This window comes from Strongylocentrotus purpuratus, unplaced genomic scaffold (genome assembly GCF_000002235.5).
Source record: "Strongylocentrotus purpuratus isolate Spur 01 unplaced genomic scaffold, Spur_5.0 spur5_scaffold_3, whole genome shotgun sequence".
Lineage (NCBI taxonomy): Eukaryota > Metazoa > Echinodermata > Echinoidea > Camarodonta > Strongylocentrotidae > Strongylocentrotus > Strongylocentrotus purpuratus.
Window position 1 is genome coordinate 5,075,806 of NW_022145609.1, and position 22,933 is coordinate 5,098,738.

The 22,933-nt window shown below is 37.6% G+C and overlaps 1 protein-coding gene across 1 annotated transcript in view; it reads left to right on the plus strand.

The window, feature by feature from the left end:
• The first annotated feature begins 330 nt into the window (after positions 1–330).
• The window catches only part of LOC592001 (ubiquitin carboxyl-terminal hydrolase 24), a 50,126-nt gene continuing 27,523 nt past the window's right edge, over positions 331–22,933 (plus strand). The window contains exons 1-23 of the mRNA XM_030996536.1: positions 331–754; positions 4,446–4,635; positions 5,809–6,020; positions 6,510–6,671; positions 7,125–7,196; positions 8,066–8,206; positions 8,772–8,930; positions 9,979–10,093; positions 10,737–10,840; positions 11,327–11,434; positions 12,012–12,269; positions 13,206–13,289; positions 14,042–14,191; positions 14,776–14,907; positions 15,586–15,774; positions 16,442–16,582; positions 18,046–18,212; positions 18,703–18,883; positions 19,346–19,444; positions 20,480–20,602; positions 21,133–21,251; positions 21,687–21,771; positions 22,747–22,890. Of these exons, the coding sequence (XP_030852396.1) occupies positions 479–754; positions 4,446–4,635; positions 5,809–6,020; positions 6,510–6,671; positions 7,125–7,196; positions 8,066–8,206; positions 8,772–8,930; positions 9,979–10,093; positions 10,737–10,840; positions 11,327–11,434; positions 12,012–12,269; positions 13,206–13,289; positions 14,042–14,191; positions 14,776–14,907; positions 15,586–15,774; positions 16,442–16,582; positions 18,046–18,212; positions 18,703–18,883; positions 19,346–19,444; positions 20,480–20,602; positions 21,133–21,251; positions 21,687–21,771; positions 22,747–22,890 (3,411 nt within the window). The 5' untranslated portion in view covers positions 331–478. The remainder of the gene's footprint in view (positions 755–4,445; positions 4,636–5,808; positions 6,021–6,509; positions 6,672–7,124; positions 7,197–8,065; positions 8,207–8,771; positions 8,931–9,978; positions 10,094–10,736; positions 10,841–11,326; positions 11,435–12,011; positions 12,270–13,205; positions 13,290–14,041; positions 14,192–14,775; positions 14,908–15,585; positions 15,775–16,441; positions 16,583–18,045; positions 18,213–18,702; positions 18,884–19,345; positions 19,445–20,479; positions 20,603–21,132; positions 21,252–21,686; positions 21,772–22,746; positions 22,891–22,933) is intronic.

The following is a 22,933-nucleotide window of genomic DNA, read 5'->3' on the forward strand; positions in this document are numbered from 1 at the left end:
AACACCCCCCAAAAAATCGGTTCGCCGCTTCGCGGCTCGTGGACGATGCTCCGCATCGTCATTATTGGTCAACGCCCCCCTTAGCAAAAAGCTAGATCCGCCCCTGAGTCATCCCCCCAGGTGTACGAACCTGTCTACGCCACTGGTGTCGGTTACATTTGTTAGAAAATTGTATTAAAAAAAATGTTCCACTTTACTGATTTATTGTGCTTTCGACGAGTACTAGCATAGTAGACGAAAATGCACAGCCACAGAAAAGGCGATTCCACTTGGTTCTACATGATGTCGTAGTCGCACGGCGCGCTCGCAGGTTATGCGCGAGCGCGCCAAAGTTTATCGAACCCAACCCATTCAAGATGGCGACCTACAGTTGATCATAATGAAAAGGCACACAAATATAGGTTAAGACTGTTATTCGTCTTAAAGTCGAGCGACATTACAGATTCCGTTGATGAGATTGTAACTTAGAAGTGTTACAATGGAGCCTAGCGAAGAAAACGTCCAAATGCTCATAAATATGGGTTTTGGAGACCTTACAGATATCAAGAAAGCACTCCGCCTTGCACAGAACGACGTGAACGAGGCAGTGGCTATTCTCACGCAGGAACAACCGGGTCTGAGTTATGAAACAGTGGAGGAGGAAACGAAGGAAGCACCGCCACCGGGAACTCTCCGGCGGACATTTGGACCGCAAAACCGTCTCGCACCCGACCCGCCCCCTCCTTCCTATGACGAAGCTGTTGAACCAGTGGAGGTATTTTTAGTTGTTGTTGTTGTTGTAATCTTAAGTTAAAGGGTTTCTCAAATTATTTCAAGCCAGGTCAATTTCTAAAAATAATGTTCTGATTTGATTCATCAGAAATTCAGAATCAGACATCACAGTTGTTTTTTTTAGAGGAGGGGAAGCAAAACATTACAATCAATGATTGAATGAAATTCAACAAATTTAGAATATTATGCCAGTTTAACACTTCATAAACAAGATTCAATTAGGCCTAATGATTTGAAAACACCACTGTCACTGATACTAAAAAACAATCATTTAAACAAGCCTCCAAGAGCGACTCAAATTGAGAATGTGAAGGCCTAAGGGCTGTGACGTAAGAGGGAAGACACAATGCCATTAAGCGGGTCTTCCCTATTACGTTGCACAAGTCCCGGATGTAAAAAAGAATTGCACAGTGGACAAAATTTAGAGTTGCAAATCGGTCATTTCAAACGAAGATTTTTTGGCTGGATAACAATGTTTGGCTTTCATACTTACTTTATTTCATGTATAAGACTTTCTTCTTTATATTATGCAAAATTTATCCAAATCTGACATCATTGTTTTTCTTCTCCACCCTCCTTTAAAGTTACTCTACCGTATATCAGTTGTGCCTTGTGCATGGTTAGTCTTCACTTTTATAGCAGGGTGTTCAGTTTCACTTACCTATTGAAAATTATGACAAAAGATTGCCAAATTTTACAGTCTTTTGCGTCCGTTCTGAATTAATATGAAATTACCGCCAAGGGTCTGGAAATTTTGTTTGAGATTTGTATGGTATTTCACCTTGCAAATATGCAATTATCTTATTGATTGATCGCTTTTAGTGATGAATCTGCGGTAAACTCCTGTGTGCGAATTGAGGTCTCGTTTCTTATTATGACGTTTTCTTGAGTTGCAGTGTATTCCGATCTGACAATGAATTTTGTCTCTGGAATTCTTTTGCGATATTAACATTTTTCTTGTCGCACCAATTTGCGTCCATTTGGTTATAATTGATTAAATGTATTTGTGTAGAATATGAGAAATCATAGATCGAATATCACATTTCCTAATATTTTTAAACATCTCAGCGAACCTACAGTAGCTTACATGTATGTAGGTCACCCCATCAAAAGATACATTGACTGAAATATGAAATCTATGAATTTGGCCTAGGCTAGGGCTGCCCCCAATGACTAAATTCAAAGAAAGGGGTGCAGAAACAAAAATCAAATGAAGAATTTCTTTTAAATTTTCAATGCTGAGCATGCTGAGTTTGCATTTAACTCACTGTAATTCTTTTTACACTGCATTAAAATCCTAGTCAAGATGGGTGAGTACACTGTAAAAGAACTTGTTGAGAGTTTTGGGAAATAAGGAAAGATAAATCTATATTTAAAGGTTTTGTATTTGAAAGTTTTGTATTTGAAAGTTTTGTATTTGAAAGTTTTCCAGTCTTGCTGCTATAATAGTGTAAATAAACATACTCTTTTACTGTAACTACAAATTTGGCATGAAACTTTTCAGGAAAATAAGTCAGACACGAGTCAGATGTGTATTGTCCTTGTAAAAACTACACTTGGTTTGTGATTGTTTTAGTTGTTGTTGAATGCATCCTTGTATTGAGTAGCAGGGAATAATTTTCCTCAAATTTTTTGATTAGCAATTTCAGCTGATGGATAAATATTTCAAGTGAAATTCTGTACATTTCTATGGAAGAAAACTGCTACACAAAAGATATTATGTATAGCAGTCATGCAAAAATGCATAGCAAATTGCGATGCGATACCAGGAAAATTATTCCCTGAGTAGGTTCCAAGCATCAGAAGTTAGTTCACAAAATCTGTCACTTTTAATTGCTATATATCTGAATAAACAAGGAAGGATAGTAGGATACTTGTAATTTTTATTTAAGACATATTTTGAAGAATATTGATTATGGAGCACCAACTGACTGAAATGAGTGAATGCCAATTTGGAGGACTTTTAGTGCTCAATTAAGTAATTAACTACTGTAGAGAAAACTTATGTGAGCTTCCAGACTACCATCCAAGATGTGTAAACTATCTCTGGGCATATTACAAAAAAGTAGTAGGGCATTTCTAGGCAACCCTTTTCATAAGGCATTGCAACATGTACCATAATATCCTTCAGTATAAGAATTCAACAAAAAGAATGAAAGCTCACAAATTATTTTCCATCGTCACCAGATCTTGATCTCCAATCTCTCAATCTGTAAGTTGGACTGCACATGCTGCCCCTCCCCCATCAACATGCTGCCCTCTCCAATCAACATGCTGCCCCTCTCCCATCAACTGACACATAAACAAGGAGAAGTCCAGGATAAAAGAGAGAAATGGGAAAGGGACAAGTACAAAAGGAAATAGGACAGGCTTCCACACCCTTCCTCTAATCAGAGGCCTCGGTATAAGATAACATATCATTTTCAGAGTGAGACTGGTGTGCCCTCCACCCCCCTTCTCCGACGCTAATTTCCCCTCCATGACAAGAAATTGATGAGTAGAGGCTTAGCGAGGTGGCTCAGTAATTAAAGCATTTGCCTGTCAGTTTAAGTCCAACCCAGGCAGATGACTGAAGCCTGTGTTGTATGTTAATGTGCCCCTCTGCTGTTCCATTGATGCAAGCTAGGTTAGAGTAGAAAACATGCCCTTCGATAGGATGTTAAATGGAGTAACTGTATAGAGGAGAGTAACCACCTTTGCATGTTAAAGACCGTCAACACTACTGGCCAGAAGGGATTAGACCACACAGCGAGGTCACTGACAGGTGGCTATCTCATTAACTCAGCTCTCAACTAACATAAGAAAAAGAGGATCATGGGGGACCAACAGGCACCAATTAGGGAAGTTTTCTATATAGAGGGAGCAAGTAGCTACAAGTAGGACAGTAGGGCTTAAGAACTCACTGCACTATTCATATTTAAGAGTCGGTAGGGGAAACCCTGGTGTATTGGTTCATCACATCATGGGCACATCCCAATCAGTTATACCAGAAGGAGAGACCTGAGGGTTTATTGATTCAGTTTACTTTTTGGTTCCCAGGCACAGGTGATCGTAAAAATGGTTATGATGATGGTGGTGGTAATGATGACGATGGTGGTGGTGGTGATGATGGTGGTGTTGGTGGTGGTGGTGGCGGTGGTGATGATGATTGTGGCGATGATGGTGATGATGCTGATGATTGTGGTGGTGGTGTTGGGGCGGTGGGTACAGTGATAATGATGGTGGTGAATGATGATGATGTGAAGATGATGAAGAAGATGATGATGATGATGACGATGATGATGATGATGATGATGATGATGATGATGATGATGATGAGTTGAATTGATGATGATGATTAAGGTGATGATGATGATGATGGTTGGACTCTTGCTACGCCTCTGTGACTACACATGTAATAATAATAACAATAGTGGGTTCTTGTAATAGCGCTCATGTCTGTCAGACTTGACACTCCTGGCGCTCCCGATTATTACCCTGGCTTTTGCACGGCTGCCATTACGGCGCTCAAGGAATTAATTCCTGCCAGGTACCCATTTACCCATCACCCGGGTTGAGTGTGGCAAATGTAGATCAATGTCTTGCCAAACGACCTTGTGATCAACAGTCCGGTGACATTTCCACTCGACCACGACACCTCTATATTGCTAATTTGTACACCATCTATCTTGCAGGATGAAGATCCTAGCTCCAGCAGCGTGGAAGCAAGAGAGGAGGAGAGTGTGGAAGTTTCCAAGGAGTTCCCTCAAGGAAATCTTTACGAGCTGGAGGGCAGAGTTTTCACTGACCAGTGGTCAATACCTTACAAGAAAGAGGAATCGCTGGGGAAATGTTTGGTCGCTGCCACCAGATTAGCCAGTGAAGGTGATTATTGATTGGTGTACTATTTTATTTGAGTTATTAACATGGAAGCTGGAAGGATGTATAATCTTCAAACACTTGCACCATAATAACATACCTTCTATGAGGAAATATTTACTGTTGTGAACCAATAACATTGATGCACTTTTTAATGAGGCTTTTAAAAACATGGTTATTTTAGTTAATTTTGTAGTTCAGGAGCTATTAAAAATGAAACTCATGGTTCAAGTTTATTCCTTTACCTTCTGTTTCACATTTTTGAGGGCAGACTTTGAAAATACCCCATACTAATGTTAAAAGTCTCTATAAAAATGATTTTGGTATCACATAAAGTTTCTACATGTATGTAATTAGATTGCTTGGTTCATGCTGTAAACATTAATATCACATGACCAGCACATTACACATTTCCTGATTGAGAAATGTGTAATAAAACATGGCCTAGTCTGTCATATATATGGACAACAACACAGTAAGAATGAAGGAAGCCTGTCTTAAAGAAATCAGGCTTTCTTTAACCAACAGCAGGTCTGTCTTTCTTTAATTTACAGATTACAAACTCTGATACTAATTAGTCACTGTAAGAACAAGAAGATTTTCCCCCTTTTTGTCTGAAAGCAACACAAACAAATGCTGCTTTGTTAAATCCAAAAGGAGTGAATGTAGGATGCAGTAGAAAGCAATTTTCCTGAAGATTAATGTCTACAAAGTTAAAGACCAGTGTCATAGATTTCTCTGAACAGTGTTCCCTTTGAGAAAAAGTGTTTATAAAGAACATCTGAATATGGCTTTGATTGTTTTTCCTCCCACAGTTTTGGTACATGTCTGACTGCACCAAGCAGTACCATATGAAAGGGATTGAAAAATGGAGAAATCATGTCTTGCCCGATAAAACAGCACTGACTTTGGCTTCGTACATGTAAATGGGACATCCCAGTTCCAAAACTATGATTACAAGATGGTTGTAGGAGTGCAAGTTTGAAATGGCCATGTTGCACGTATGAACAGAAGCCAGCATTTCCAATCATTCTTTATGTTTGACAAATGCTTTGTATAACAACAACAAAAGTTGAGAAACTGTTCATACCCATGTCTTATTTTATAAAGCATGATAGATATAGCTCAAGCCATTTCCACTTGGTTTAACAATATTACTTTTAAACTTTCTCTATCCAGGTTTGCTGGAGAATGATGAGAACTGCGTGCGTTTTGTGAACCGATGCATGCCTGAAGCTTTCCGTAAGCTCATGACTTCCAAGGCAGTTCATCGATGGGGCGCTGAGATCCATGAAGGCATCTATAACATGCTACAGCTTTTCATTGAGCTAGTGGCTGTCAGACTCAAATATAAACCTGTACCCATAGAGCTTCTTGAGGTCCTTGGCATGGTATGTGTTGTATTTCTTGGTTACTTAAGTGTTGATTGGAAATGAGATAAGTGGATGGATATCCTGATCTTGTTGTGCTCAAAAGGATTTGATTCGTAAGAGCCCTTGATAATATTTCTTAGGCGTAAGTTGTTGACATTTTACAGCTGTTCTTCTTCATATTAGAAGCACTTGATAACCTTTGTAATCAAATGTATTGAATATGAAGAAAAAAAGTTTCATGGAGGGAAACTATTCCTTAATACTAAAAATTGTCAATTTCTATGATAAACTAATAAATGATAGCTGCTAATCCAGACGCATAATATTATTGAGTTTAAAAATAGGTAAGGGTACTGCATGAACTGCATGCGAAAATTAGGCTCTTGAGAAATTGTACCAATGCTATATAGAACCATCAACAGAGAATTCGACAAAAATGTATCCAAGTTCAATTTCTGGTATTGTAAAGAAAGGTACTTATACTGTTGCTTGCCTCTATCCCTTCAGGCCTTAAACCCAGAGACAGAGTTCCATTATAAGAACAGGGCCAAGAAATGGGACCATATATTCTGGGAAGAGAAGTTTGGTGTGAACAGCACATTCGCCGTAAGCCCGCCCTTCGAGACGTACAAGGACCCCTGTGGATGGCTCGTCAATCTGATCAATGCTGTAAGTCTTGATAGGTTTCTTTGTGATGTGGTCTGAATTATGGCTTTTAGTCCACTAAAGAATTCAATATTATGAGTTTATTGCATAATCCATTTATCACTTATTTTAGTTTGAATAGAGTTGAATAATAATAATAATAATAACAATATTTATAAAGCGCAATATATCCATCTCTAGAGATGCTCAAGGCGCATACAAATAATTTAAATTAATATTCAACATACTTAAGATTAAAGAATTATTAAATGTTAACTTGCATTAGAGTGAAACATTTAGTTCTGCAATGTTGTATGAATCAAAACAGACTGAGTCACTGAGCTGTTTTTTTTAAATTATAGACTCTTTTCCTTGTTTTGTTATCGACTTAGTGCTAGAGTGGTGCATTCATTTTACACTTCCCTGTTATATGAAATATTCTCACTTTTTCTTCTTCTTTGTTTTTTATAATCCTAGTTTGCTTACCATGGAGGTATGGATCAGATTCGAGACAGAGTACTGGAATCGTTAGATGACGTGGATCCTCCGGTAAGATTTATACTCTCTTTAAACTCCCTTGCATCAAAATAGAGCATTGAAGATGTTATTATATGTGTATGATAAACAGATCATTTGTGATAGGATGTTAAGGCATGAAGCCTCTTCTCCCATTTCGATTCTTTTGACTGTGCTTGTCCTTATTAAACCGGTTTTTCAATTTTTGTTCTTGTGTTTCCCCTCTTTTCCCTTCTTCCCCTTTCTTCCTTTCTCACTATTTTTGTATTAAATCTCTCCATACCTCCTTTTCTTTTTAGACTACTCCCCCCCTCCCCCCTCTCTCTCTCTCTCTCTCTTCCTCTTTTTATCCCTCTTTCTCACTCTTTCCCATTTACTCTCCTTCTCTTATCTCATACATCCTTCTTGTCATACCACTCCCCCCCCTCTCTCTCTCTCTCTCTATAACTTTTTCTCCCTTTGTCTCTCTTTCTTTCTCTTTCTCATTCTGATATGCTTCTCTTCATCTTCTATACCTACATTGCTAATATATCTTTAACTTGTTATTTTTCACTCTCCTTGAGTTGTATGGCTGTTTTATGACAATTTCTATCATTTCCCTGCAAGTATATAATCATCCACTAGTGGACCTTCAAGTATTATCCTAAGGGCTTTGTTTGCTCTGCTAATTCAATTCAATTCAATTCAAACTCATTTTATCCTTGAACATTGAACAAAGCATCAGATTGTACATTCGTAACAAATTACATTTCAACAAGAAAAGAACAACAACAAAAAATATACACTTGAAAAATAAGAAGCCTCTAGATTATTACATTTTAATGAACCATTACGCCTCCTCGTAATGTTCCCTGAACACTTACACATGTCAATTTTCCCCATTTTCTCTTTCTCTCCTCTAGACTCTATCTACATTGATGCAGCCGCTGGGTTACTGTGGAGAGTACCTGAACCCTCTCAAGTTTGCCCCCTTCATGAGTCAGGTTGAGAAACAGGTCCTCAAGTATGTCCAGGACCTCAAGGAACATGAACTCAAGAGAAAGGTCAGTACCATAATAATCAGGATCCCTCTGCGCCTCAGAATAGTTTACTAGATCGAAGACGCATAACAAATGTTGTATATTATTAGTACCATCCCAACCATTGAAATCGCTGAAATATGAAAATTGCCCAGATGACTAAATGAATCAAAATTGTGCGTATGGACAGGTTTCCAGTGAGCTTTCGTAGCTTATTGGAGAAATGTTGTTATTGATGTTGTCTTAAAGTAGATATGTGGAGAAAGAAAGAATATACTGTGGTCCAATCATTGCTCCACTAATCTGTAGGATTTGGAGTAGGTTTGCAATTGGATTTTAGGATAGGTCTAGGGCTAGGTTTAGGGTTAGTTGGGTATAACACTTGGTCTATGGTTTTAATAAAGTAATTTGGTTACAGTAGTTTAGAAAAATGACCCAGAGCAGTTGGCACTGGAGCATGCGTCATACCAACAAACAAAACTATACATTTTTTTACAAAATGTATGATCGTATCAACACTTTGTATAGCCTTCAAACTGTTATTCGCTGTATCCTAACTTGTATGATGCTTACTATCCTTCCGTGACAGAAAACCGGGAGTATCTCTGAGTTGCTGACTACCATGAAGTGTCTTTGCCTTCACTTCTGGGTAGACGATGTTAAGAAGGTCGATGACCTGAGACTAAGCGTGGCTCTGCGTATGCTCAACTCTCCTCACTTCAATGCTAAGATGAACAGTCTCAAGGAGGTATGTTGCTTTGCATTCTTTAAACAGATCAAAGGTGTATTTTGTTCTGTATCCAAGAGATTAAATGTTTCTGTAACACTATCCACATTTATACGGTAGGCCTGCAGTTGCACCATGTGAGAGGGGAGGATTAGGGAGTCCTGAAATGAACTGTTGGTAACCTTTCTTGAGTTTATAGTTATAAAGAGAACTATAGCGCCGATAGGACCTCAACCACCCATCCTCTCCTACCGGTGCTATTATAGTTTTCTTTAGAACTATAAACTCAAGAAAGATTTCTATTCACTCATTCTCTGGACTCCCCAATCTTCCCCCTCTTACATTGTGCAACCGCAAGCCTACTGTATAAATCACCATGCAAACCGATACTTATAAGCAGCATCTATCCACATTAACATTCAAATAGTATTAACATTATAAATAATCTGATGAACATTTGTCTGAAGAAAAGAAAAGAAAAACTCCTGATTGATTGATTCACCTCAGAAGGGGATACAGAGAAACTGATTCTTAATAAGGATTTTCAAAATTATTATAAAAACTAATTTATTACCTTATTTTAGAAGTATGTCATCATATAACAAGAAATTTATGGAAGACTCAATTTCAATTTCTTTGTGTACTTTTTTTTTTTCTTTCTTCAATGCACTGTTAAAGATAAAAAAATGTATGACCAAGTTGAATTGATAATGTTTATTTTATCTGGGGGGTCTTTCACAAAGATCCTAAGTCAAACTTAACTCTAAGTTGGACTTTATCATTATGGAGAGCCATTTGTAGCCTTAAAATAAAATATATTCAAAAGCGAAAAATTCAAGTATTTTAGATTTGTTATAAATTCCACATCAAGAACATGAAATCTTCTTGATAATAGAAGATATGAATGATATGAATCAACATTACATGTCTTTTAAAATAACTTTTACAAAATATTTTCATACATGCGAACAGCTTTCCATAATTGTTAAGTCCAACTTAGAGATAAGTTCAACTTAGCATCTTTGTGAAACACCCCCTGCTAACCTTTGTTTACCTGTCCATTCCAAAGATTACCAAGATGATCGAGGATACAAGTATATCCAGCAGGAATCGGAATGCTATTGAGGAAGAGGTCATCTTGGACTGGTTGGTGGAGAATAAAGTTCTATCAGTAGCACTCGAAGGTGGGATACCTGTATATAAAATTGCACACCACATCAACAATGACGTAGCTATCTTCATTTCTTTTACAAAATGTACCATTTGAATCGCTTGAAGTAGTCAATAGACACAAAAATAAGTTTAAGTCCACCCTGAAAACATATTTATTTCAATTGTTGTAAACAATTAAGAGGAACTTGGTACCGTATATTTCTCTTTGCTTTTCTTTTTAAGCACATAGGGACATACTTTGTTATGTGTTATGCGCTATATAAAATTTTATTATTATTATTATTATTATTTAATGTAGCATGTTCTCACAAACATTCTCAGAAAATTACATGTTAAGAGATTGGTTCAAACAATGATTGGGAAACAAGGTTATATGAGCGATATCATTGATATGGAACTCCTTTGAATATACTCTTCAGTCAGAATGATATAATATCAGAGATTATTTGTACCATGGTATGAATAGAATACTTATTTTTCTAGCGAAAATAAACATTGATATTCATCGTACAATAATGTGATCCTAATTTTCAAACATTTAGGGATGCTTCCTCTGTCATTTTTAGACTAAAGATGAACAGTTGAGCTACTTTCATGACCATGTCACAATGCTGATTAGTCCATTCAAACCAATCTTGTCTGTATTTCTTACAGGTAATATAGACCAGTCCCAGTATGCTGACAAGCTGAAGGGCATCGTTGAGTTCCTAGGACCAAAACTCTCCATTGAAGATCTCACCAAGATATGGAAGATGCAGGTCAGTACATCATTATCAAATTGGCATTGCTGTTTAATTATGATAATGATCTTGAGGTTATGTAAATCTTGATGCAGAGGTCTGCAAACACTTCCTCATTTTCACAGTTTCATAGATTCTGTATCTTTTACCAAATAGAAAAATTGTAATGCTTAAAAAGGTCAACAGAGTTATTGTGTTTTTCATTCGAAATTCGATTGAACAGAATAAGCATGAAAATGTGAGGCAAATTTTCATGGATATCTTGTTAGCAGTTGGATAAAATTCAATTTTATATACTACACTTTGCTATAGACTCCAAGCTGATGTCATCAATTTCAGTAGATGGCATTTTATGATTTATTGTGAGAGTCCATGTTGAAAGATTTTAACTACAGTTCATACCATGATTGTAGGTACAACCTATACTGAGATGCCATCAGTACATCTTTATCCTATGTGTATAATTTTTACGCTCATACTCTGTGTGTGTTTGAATGTATCTAGAACGACCAACCACTGACCGTAGTGGACAACATCCATTCCATCATGGCAGCTGCAGCGGTCAAGTTCAGTGGCGAGCAGCTGGAACACCTCTTCCATCTCATTCAAAAGGTCAGTGATATCAAAGGAAATTTCGAAACTATCGCTATCTAGTGGGATGTACTGGTTTGCAGACTAAACCATTGTCACTTTCAGTGCAGTGTCTTCATGATCTGAGCCATAGACTACACTGAAAAAAATAGTGCATGGTTTAATCGATCCAGCATGTAGACTGCATTTACACATGCCCTGCTCTGTAGCTGTTGCTGAAAGTTGTTGAGTTGTTGAGTTGTCGATTGTCAAGATGATCCAAATAATTGCATATTTCTCCATTCATTTTGTAACTTGTATTAACGACAATGATAACAATATCAGTACATTGGTTAGGATGTAATACACCATGGTTCTCAGCTTTTTTTCACTATCATTAGAATTAGGGAAATGAGTGAAAGTAAAAACATAGCATAGTGTGAACATACGCATATGAGAAAAATGTTTACATAGAATTAATATAAGAATTAGTATCTCTTGATTTTTGGAAGTTTATTCTAAAGTTCCTTATCCGACCTTTTGAAGTAAGATCCTCACACAGGTATGAACTAGTATGGATTAGATTTAAGAAAGAAGATTTGTCCATTTACACCCTCAGGCATGGCAGAATGAAAACGAGCGTGTGCAGGAGAAGCTCTTGAGCCTGATCGGTAGGATAGGTCGAGATGCCAGGAGTCCTAAAACCACCTGCAAGGTCCTGGAACTGCTCTGGGACCTGGCCCACTTACCAGCCATTCCTAAGAACCACATGGAACATGCCTTAGAGGAACACCTCTTTATCCTGAGTGACTCTCTAGCTGTTGGAATGCAAATCAAGAACAAATACGTTGCAAAGTGTGTGGAAGATATCAAGAGGGTAAGAACATTAATTTTGTTGTAGTTTAATGAAAACAAATTTGTAGTTGCTAAATATATTACTCATTGCGGATATAGTATCGAAAATGAAATCGCTAGTGACATTCGTTTGTCTCGCAATTTATGGTCAACAAGGGATCTAAAAAATCACAACGTTTCGTATGCCGCTGCTACACTTCGTCAGGTGATAAAAAATATGCTTACAATATATTTTATCACCTGAGGAAGTGTAGCAGCGGCATGCGAAATGTCGTGATCTTTTAGATCTCTTGTTGACCGTACATTGCGAGACAAACGAATGTCACTAGCGATATCATTTTTAGAAATTTGTAGTTGTTGTTGAACATCTATTCATCGTTAGTCACTCTCTGGCTGTAGAAGATCAGATCAAGAATAGATATGTCCCAAATCATTCGGAGGACATTAAGAGAGTAAAAATGTTTTTCATTTGTTAGAAATTTGTCTTCATGAACTTTTAGAAGAAAGCTCCAGAAAGCGCTGAAATCCTTTGGCAATTCTTTTTGATAAAAAAGATACCATCTGTATTGGATGAAAAGTACTCAATGGTGTCTGTCTTTTCCATAGAAATATGGTTTATGATAATGACAACATATATTTATACCATTTTAATATCATGTTTTCAGTATGCCTTAAGGTGCATTAAGCTGCAGTATTGTCCTCTAAATTTCTTAAAACTGGAGAAGTAAATCATTTGTCAATTACATTCGTCCTTTTTCATGAAGTGTTGAATGATTGATAAAATGAGACTGATGTCCTTTATGGACAAAGTGTATCAGAAGAGCCTTTGTTTTAAGCTCAACATTTTCATTTCCTTTTAAGAGAAATCTTTAATTTGTTTTAAATCATTGTGATTTCTTACGGAATCTAGAAGTGCCTTTGTTTTAAGCTCAACACTTTTGTGTCCTCTACTTAACAGTGTCAGTTCGTAGTACCAGCCCTGAGACAGATTCACCAGATAGCCAAGGGTATCACCAAACAGAGCTACAGCAAGACTGATAAGGTATGCCATTTGGATCAGTTCTTAATGTATAATTATTGTTTGTACAAAGTACTCTTGATTATACTGTATCCTTTGATACATGTATGTAATTTATTTGTTTTATTTTTCATTTTATAAGAAGCAGTGAACTGTAAGCTCTTGCAGCTTCATCTTATTCTATCAACTTGGCTCTTATGTCGTTAAGGAAAACATATTATTTGCATTGCTTCTCTCAATTAAATGTGTTTCTGGAAGGATGCAAAAGGCAATGTTGTTTGTTTAGCATAAGAGTGTCTGTAAACAGGCACCTGGTTGGAATGCTCCTTTTGGAGTGGAAAAGGTGCATATGTGTACATGTATATTGTATATGTATATTGTATATGGACAAGCCTGAATCTGATGACTAGGGTAATAATGCATCTGGAAAGCACTTGGAGACACCATAGATGTATAAGGTGCCATATAGATTCAGAATATTTGTCAATTAAATTTATCCTTTTTCTGTAAACTTTTAAAAGAGTGATAAAATAAGACTTATGTCCCCAAATGGACAAAGTGTATTAGAAGTGCTTTGTTTTAAGCTCATATACATCAAAGATTTATAAGATGTAGCATAGATCCAGAATATCATTGTTATTATTACCCTATTTTTGGTGTGGTGTGTATTTGGCAGAGTTTACCTCAGTTTACCCCAGGAGCTGAACAAAGGGCTGTATAGATCGAGAATATCATTGTTATTATTACCCTACTTTCATGTGGTGTGTATTTGGCAGAGTTTACCTCAGGAGCTGAACAAGACTTATGACATCATCAAGCTGACCACACAGAGTCTCATGAAGTGTCATAAGATGGCTATCAATGCAGCTGGGCAGGATGGCTTGTCTGGTAGTACTATAGTGGATGGCAAGTACACACATTGTGAGGTAAGGCTTCATTTGCCAACTTAGTATCGAGGGCAGCGCTTCACGAAACCGTTGTAAGAACATGTTCACCAACATCCAATTGAAACACATGTATTGCGATTAACACACATTTCAATGGGATGTCGGTGAACTTGTATTTACGGCGGTTTCGTGAAACGATATCCTGACCTACATCGAGGTGATAATTGTTGTTTTGATCCTAAAACAGGAAATCATGAATAATAATAATTATAATTTTGGATATTTTCAAAGCGCACGTATTCCCCATGCAAGGTGCTGAAGCCGCCCCAATATTACCCTGGAACTGCTAGGCTACTGATATTGCTTCTCACAGCATAAAAAGAATTCCTTCCTACCGTTCCCCATTTAACATGTGGGGAATGTAGAAACATACACCCAACCTATGTTGTCCTCTCATTGAAGAATTGAAAAAAACTGATTATTAGGTTTGGATTAGACCACTTACATGCACTAATAAAAAAACATTTTCACCAAATCAGTGAGCTCGACCAGGACTATATTTACCTTCATTCCATCAAGATTTCTTTACAATAGTCTCTCACATGCTTTCATTTTGTTATCAGCATGTTGAGATCCATCTGAAATTCCTTGCATTCATTCTACAAGAGGGCGCCCTCTATCTCCAGTGGCATCGAGCGAGGGAGATCTGGGATACGTTGGTAGCGAACCCAGAAGCTTGTGAGGCAGACAGAGAGGTAAGTATAGTCAAACTGTCCCATGAATTGAGATCCATGTCTCTTTTTTATCTTGTCATGGTTAAATTGTCATTGTATTTTGTAGAAATGTAACGTTTTGCCTCTCAGCCAGGTGATATACAGAGATACCTTTAGGAAGAAATTCCTGGAATGTTCCTAGAACATCAGGACAGCTTGGGTAAAGCTAGGGTAACAGTGGAACTTTGTAAGTACCTTGAGCATCCCTTGGTAGTTGTATTTGGGACATCATACATTTAGCTATATGATTATCTGTTTTTGAAGATGATCAAGGGTGTACAGAGATGACAAAACATTAGCTTTGATAGGAAGAGTTAAATGGCTGATCATAAGACCAACTCTTATCTAACCAAACCACAAGAGGATAGAATGGTGTGTCAGAATGTCCTTTGGCAAGACATTAATCTACATTTGCCATTCTCCACCCAGGTGAGGTAAATGGGTGCCCGGTAGGAAGAAATTCCTTGAATGCTTGAGCAACTTTTATTGGTAGCTCGGCTAAAGCCGGGGTAATGATATGATTGCAGGGCCCTCGGGGAGAACAGTATGTATACTAATGAGGCTACCCTGGGTAAACAAGACATATCAAGATTATTATTATTATTATTATTATTAGAAGTGACTTGTATGTGCTTGATTGATCCCATCCTCTCCTATCAGACATGCTATGAGTGGTTCCGTCATGGTCTAGCGGACCTGGAGACAGAGACACAGATGCAGCTCTTCAAGGATAAGCTACTCAGACTAGAATCAACCCACCTCTCACCCATGGGCTTTGACTGTGTACGAGCGTTCTTTGAATCCATCAACACAAATAATCACAGTCTACGCAAGGGTGCTACAGGACTGGTAACTATCATTTCTTTGTGTTTGTTTCATATTGGTCGGTATCACCAACATGTGATATACAGCGAGACTCGTCTTTAGAGACCACCCAAGGGAAACAAGATAAGTGGTCTTTATGTACAGGTCATGCCATAGTACATGTTTCAATGAGAAACCATTTTCACGGGAAACACAAAATATGGTCTTTGTAGACAGGTGGTCACTAAAGCAGGTTTGACTGTATTACAAACATGTCATCTATATACAATGAAACCTGTCTTTAAAGACCACCCAAGAGAGACAAGAAAAGTGGTCTTTATTGGCAGGTGGTCTTTATGTACAGGTCCTATAGTACATGTTTCAATGAGAAACCATTTTCAAGGGAAACAAAAAATTTGTTCCTCATGAAGGCATTTAAAGAGCCATGCTTTTCAGGGAACATTTTTTCTCTGACGTTCTTCCACCCTTGCACAATAACAATGAAAACACTCACAAATTATTTTTCACCTCTCCCCAGAACTCAACCTTCTCTTTAAGCAAGCTCCTCTATATATATATCAGTTATGTGATTCATCATTAGGATCATCCATACTTCATATCCGATTTTGATTATCCACATTAGTTTGAACCCATTTGATGACAAAATGAAACTGCATTTATTTCTTCTCTCTGGTGGTACTTACTCTTTCAGATTGTTGAGAAGCTGGACCTGTTTGGCCTTGATTTCATGTGGAAGATGGTTCTAGAGTCTACCAACGAGTCCATTGCTGAGATGGCTATCAGACAGATCATGAGCATGTCTTATACCAATCTAGCTCAGAGACTTAAAAAGGTAAGAGATCGTTGGTCGATTGTGTCTTGGCTCTAAAACATTTGATTCAGAGCCCTAAAAATAGACCTGGGCCCTGTTTCATAATACTTGTTATCGATAACAATTGTTAAGCTTTTTTAACTTTTCTTTACATCTTGTGCTTATTTTGAATGTTCTGCTGTATGGCATCTTAAAAATGAAAATAAACACAACAATCCAGGCATTGGCACCATCTTAAAAGTTCAAAACCAGATAATATAATCCCATATGTATTGGCATTTATTCGAAAGATTTGAGCTTAGTTTCTATCCATGTTTTTATGCCTCCGCTACAAAGTAGCCGGAGGCATTATGTTTTCTGGTTGTCCGTCCGTCCGTCCGTCCGTACGTACGTTACGTCCGTCCGTACGTCCGTCCGTCCGTACGTCCCGTTCTCGTGATCGCGTTATCTCAAGAACCAATTGATGGATTCTCTCTAAACTTGGATCATGTATGTATCTTGCAGAGCCAATGAACTGATTAGATTTTGGGGTCACGAGGTCGAAGGTCAAAGGTCACAGGGCTCATTATGTATTCAAAAATAGCTTGTGATCGCAATATCTCAAGAATCGATCAATGGATTCCTGCCAAACTTGGGTCATATATGTATCTAACAGAGCCAATGAACTGATTAGATTTTGGGGTCACAAGGTCGGAGGTCAAAGGTCACAGCGCTCATTATGTATACAAAAATAGCTTGTGATCGCGTTATCTCAAGAACCGATCGATGGATTCGTGCCAAACTTGGGTCATGTATGTATCTAACAGAGCCAATGGACTGATTGGATTTTGGGGTCACGAGGTCGAAGGTCACAGGGCTCATGTCTACAAAAATAGCTCGTGATCGCGTTATCTCAAGAACCGGTCAATGGATTCCTGCCAAACTTGGGTCATGTATGTATCTAACAGAGCCAATGAACTGATTATATTTTGGGGTCACGAGGTCAAAGGTCACAGGGCTCATTATGTATGCACAAATAGCTTGTGATCGCATTATAATGAGAACCAATAGACAGATTACTATCAAACTCAAGACATGTATATATGTATCTTGCAGAGCCAATTAACTGATTAGATTTTAGGGTCATCAGGTCAAAGGTCATGGGGCTCATTATGTATGACTATAAATAGCTTGTGAATGCATTATTATTAAAACCGACAGATGGATTACAATCAAACTTGAATTTTAAAAATTGCTTCCGTTTTGGTTTGTAAAGTTGCTCTATGGCGGAGGCATCATTTTTGACTGCGCGCAGTCAAAATTCCATCTAGTTTTTTGCTGATACATTATTTCTTAATAGAAAAATGTTTCCCTAGACAACAATTTGCATCGGTATCTTGTAGATCATAGTTTGCTATATGATGAAATATTGTCATGTAAATTCCTTGATGATATTCCCTATAAAAAATAATTCATTTTCAAATTTTATGATTGTTGCCATGTAGGATGTGCTTGATCTTCATAAGCATTTCATCTCAGAGTGTTACAAACGTCTGGAGCTGGCGTACATGGCAGTCAAAGGTACAGCCATGGCAGAGGCTGTTGCTATGGCAACTAAGACGTTGACAGCAGTATCCGTGCCCGAGGCAGCCATTGTACCATGTCCATCAAGGTAAGAAAAATTATATTTATGTGACCCATAAAATGCCTTGGTTTGCTTGAAGAACCTTTATCTTGATGTTGTATATTATACTTCTGGACAGTGAAAACCTTATCTTTCTTCCTCAGGACATGTCCTATGATTCAGAGTAATTCATATTTTTCTATTATGACAGGGCAGGTCAGCCTCTAGAATTTAGAGGCTTTTACATTTAGCAAAGACGTATGTAATGATTTTTGAAAACCAGTTCACATACTATTATTTTGAATAATATTCTGCTGATTAATTTCACGAAGGTTGGCTGAGCAAGCTACAATATTGCAAGAAATACAGTGGTTCCTTTAAGCTAACAAAAAGCTATGTAGGTACTAATTTTAAGATGATAAAATGGTTATTCTCTGAAATATTTCTGAACATTCAGACATATGTACATCAAGACAAGGCTCGTACAGGCTCCATAATTCATACTTTTCTTATTTCTTGATTCATATCATCATGACAGGGCGGGTAAGCTGCTGGAAATCGAGAGACTTCTGCAGCTAGCTGAGACCTACGTTGTGACTGTTGAAGATCAGTTCACATCACCACGCACAATCCTTCCACATGGTGCATCCTTCCAGGGTCATACTATCACAATGCATGTCACATGTACAGACTCACATCGTAGTGAGTTTGTCATAGTGGTAAGATAATATATCTATTTTAAAATCCTATATTTGTTTTATTGTCCAAAATAACATTTTCTGAATACTTGAACTATGATTTTCAGAATCTGGGACCCCCATTTTGCATCTTAATCTTGGAGATTGGTCCTGATGCAAGAATTCAGTCAGTGAACGTCAATGTAGGAGATATGTGTGTTTTCAGCACATTAGCTTTCAACACCATTCCAATATCTTTAAGAGGCTTTTTACAGAGAATTCAATGGACTTTAATTGTAATATTTAAACATGTAGCTGTCACTTTGTTTGCAATAGTTAATTTCAGTGTGCCTTTGAACGCGACATTTAGGACATACCTGTATAATAAACAGTACACTATAGATACTATTACTAGTAAAATATGCTCTCCTAGATATGTCCAAATTGCACGATGTTTATTTATTGACATTACATGACCAATGATGTAATCATTTTATATTGCAGGGTCACAGCAATGAAACATTACAGAGTGTAAGACACAAGATAGCACAGCGTCTCAAGACAACACTAGACAATGTACAGATCATGGCCCATGATCGCCTGGTAAGTACCTCTCTTTAATAAAGGTACTATGTCCAATTTGCAGGCCCCAAAAATGAAAAGGTTAAATTCCAATGGCATTTGAAAGATAATACCGGTACTAATTTAGAACTTCCCTAAAAAAAAGAGGGCTTGAAAATGTTTTTAAGTGTGAAAATAACGACTATTAGTTGTTAAATCGACTTAAGTGCTACCAAGTCTTGTAAGTTATAGTCTGATTTTCAGACCATTGCACTGAATGGTCGTACTGATTCAATCAGTTTAATTTTGGCCATTACAAGAGGTGGGTTATTAATGTAGACAAATGCTCATGTAGGCCTACCCTTTACAGCTCATTTTATGTATGTTATTACCAAAGAAGAAAAAAAGCCAGTCAGTCACTCAATAGTGTCTGACAGTGAAGTCTAGCAAGTAAACGGGTTTCCTTGCATAATTTGAATATAGGACACTGCTAGCGTTTAAATTTCACAGATAGGACATACATGACATATTCATAATTCCTACAAAGTTCTACAGAATTTGATGTTGGCTGCAAAAGGGACATAGTATCTTTAACACACTCTTGCTCCCAGTAGGAGTAGTATGATATTAGTTAGAGTACCACTGTGTAGTGTGGTTCAATCACTTGGCTTGCAATCAAGAAGTTAAGGGTTGGAACCTCTGCCTGATGCTCTTGTGCCCTGACAAGGCATTTTATCCATAGTCACTTCTCGTGACCTAAGTGAAAGACTGTCGGCTTTGTGTACAGGAAATTACAAGTGTATAATCACTATCGTTCACTTGGGCTAATCCCTTGAGTAACCCATCTGTCCTCTTGTGCATCGGATCAAACTTCAAGCGCTGTAGATCTCTAGAGCTTATTTACAAGCATATACATGAACTTAACTCACAGGTAAAGTACTCTGGTAAGGTACAGTCCTTTAAAACTTAGTCCATATAGACCCAAATGCAGTGGTTCCTTTGAAGGTAAGTAATTATCCATATCTTGCTTTTTAGCAAACATGGATTAATCCTTCAATCGTTGTACTTACTTTACAGATGCTTACTACCAAGGATCAGAAGCTGTTATCTGAACTGGAGTTTGATGAGGAGCAAGATCTTAACATCAAGCTTCATGGACCGGTCAGCTCAACGGTCAGCAGTAGTGCCCGCATCGATGAGGTCAGTAGTCAGTATCGTTATTAGAAATGAAACGTCTCAGTTTCAAAGTCGAAAGCTTCACACACTCCTATGTATGTTCCATAGTGTGGGGAACTTAATTGGAGCTACTAGACTATAATACTCTCTCATTTGCCTGCAAGTAAAGTAGATGGGATCTGTATTCATCGTTGTAAATAATGATTAAATATCTCAGTTTCAAGGTAAAAAAAAGTTCACACACAATCCTTTGTTCCGTAGTTCAGGAGCAAGTAAGCTTATTTTCCTCCAAATTTACCATTTATTATGTATGGCAAAAGAAATTCCATTAACACAGTTGCAAATTATTCTGTTTGATAAGGGGCTTGTAGAATGCAACAAAGTTTAATTTAAAGTGAATCATGCATCATTCTCTTTTATATTTCAATTAAGTTTTGACATGAGAAATTATTCAACTGCAGCTCATTACATGTAATTGAGTTGAATTTTCATTTATTTGTGGCCCCATTTGCATATACATGTAAATGTATTTCTGCTTCTGATTTCCATTTTAGAACATGTCAAGTTTTGGACAGCAGTCTGAGCTGGAGCGTTCGTTACCTGGTGTCGTCATGGCAACTGGTGGTCAAGTCTTTGACATGCTCTATCAAACTGCCGATATAGATGAACCAAGGTATTTTGATAGTTACATTGTTTAGTTTGGTTTTTGTCTGCTAAAATAATGAAGGAAAAAAAAAGCCTTGTTTTATCACAGAGTGCAATGTGTCGATGTTCTGCACATGTGATATCTTCCTGTTCAAAGACCCGGTATCTAACCAATCAATTGTTAAGCCTGTGTACAGGTTTGTGTTTCCAATATGTATTATGCTGTAAGGAAAGTATGAAGAGATCATCTGTAAAAATAGTCAAATATCACTCAGATATATGAACATTGATGAGCTTCAAGAAGGGATGCACAATGTAAGAGACTTATGATGAAATATACTATCTTTGGGGTACTACTACAATAGCACATACCTTTCCTCCCTATTCAGTACTATTTTTATATGAGCATGTCAGAATGTGAAGTTTGAAGTTAAATGAAAGTTGTGTTTCAATAAATTTACAGGATAACAGAGAGAGTTCGCAAACTTCTCATGATGATTCCCACGGATCCATCGATACCGGAATCATTGGATTCTATATGTAGACAGGTAAGCTAGCATTCTGTATCTCCTTAAAAAAAATACGCTGTGGAAACATACCAATACAGTATGTGCAAGGATCTTTTCTCTATGTTCTTGTTTTAGGGGCCATGGAACATTACTACATCATGCATTACATTTAGAACGAGACCACTCTAAATTTAATACTCAAGATACTTTTGCATGTATGAGACTTTCATGAGTGGTTCTGATACACAAAATTTAATTGACTCAGCACCAAATATTTGTTATCTGTGAATGATCAAATTCATCATGATCATATTCATCATCATCATCATCATCATCATCATCATATTCATCATGATCATCATGATCATTATCATCATCATTATCTTCATCATCATCATCATCATCGCCTTCTTCCTATTCTTCTTCATCATCATCATCATCATCATTGTTATCATCATCATCATCATTGTTATCTTCATCATTGTTATCATCATCATCATCATTGTTTTCTTCTTCTTCTTCTTCTTCTTCTCCTTCTCCTTCTCCTTCTCCTTCTCCTTCTCCTTCTCATTCTCCTTCTCCTTCTTCTCCTTCTCCTTCTCCTTCTCCTTCTCCTTCTCCTTCTCCTTCTCCTCCTTCTCCTTCTCCTTCTCCTTCTCCTTCTCCTTCTCCTCCTTCTCCTTCTCCTTCTCCTTTTCCTCCTTCTCCTTCTCCTTCTCCTTCTCCTTCTCCTTCTCCTTCTCCTTCTCCTTCTCCTCCTCCTCCTCCTCCTCCTCCTCCTCCTCCTCCTCCTCCTCCTCCTTCTCCTTCAATATGTGGGACCTAAAGCCGTCGGCCGTCTGGTTGCTTACTAACAAGCATTTATGCTTTCTTAGCAGTCAGGTAAAATAATCACCACCACCACCACAATAAACTTCAAAGTTATCATCAACATCAACATCAAAATCGTCATCAACATCAACATCGTCATCATCATCGTTATTCTGATATTACCTTATGATTCTTTTACCGCAGACTTCGGACAATGTAACTAGTCTAGGTGGAGAAACGTCAGGGTCTGAGAGCAACAAGGATTCTTCCAGGGCAACCCTAGAGGGTTTGTTCAGAGCTAACAGTACACATGGCATGTCAGCATTCAGAGTGCTCTACAACCTTGAGGTATAGTTATGATTACTTGATAATTGTTGCCCCAAATCATTCC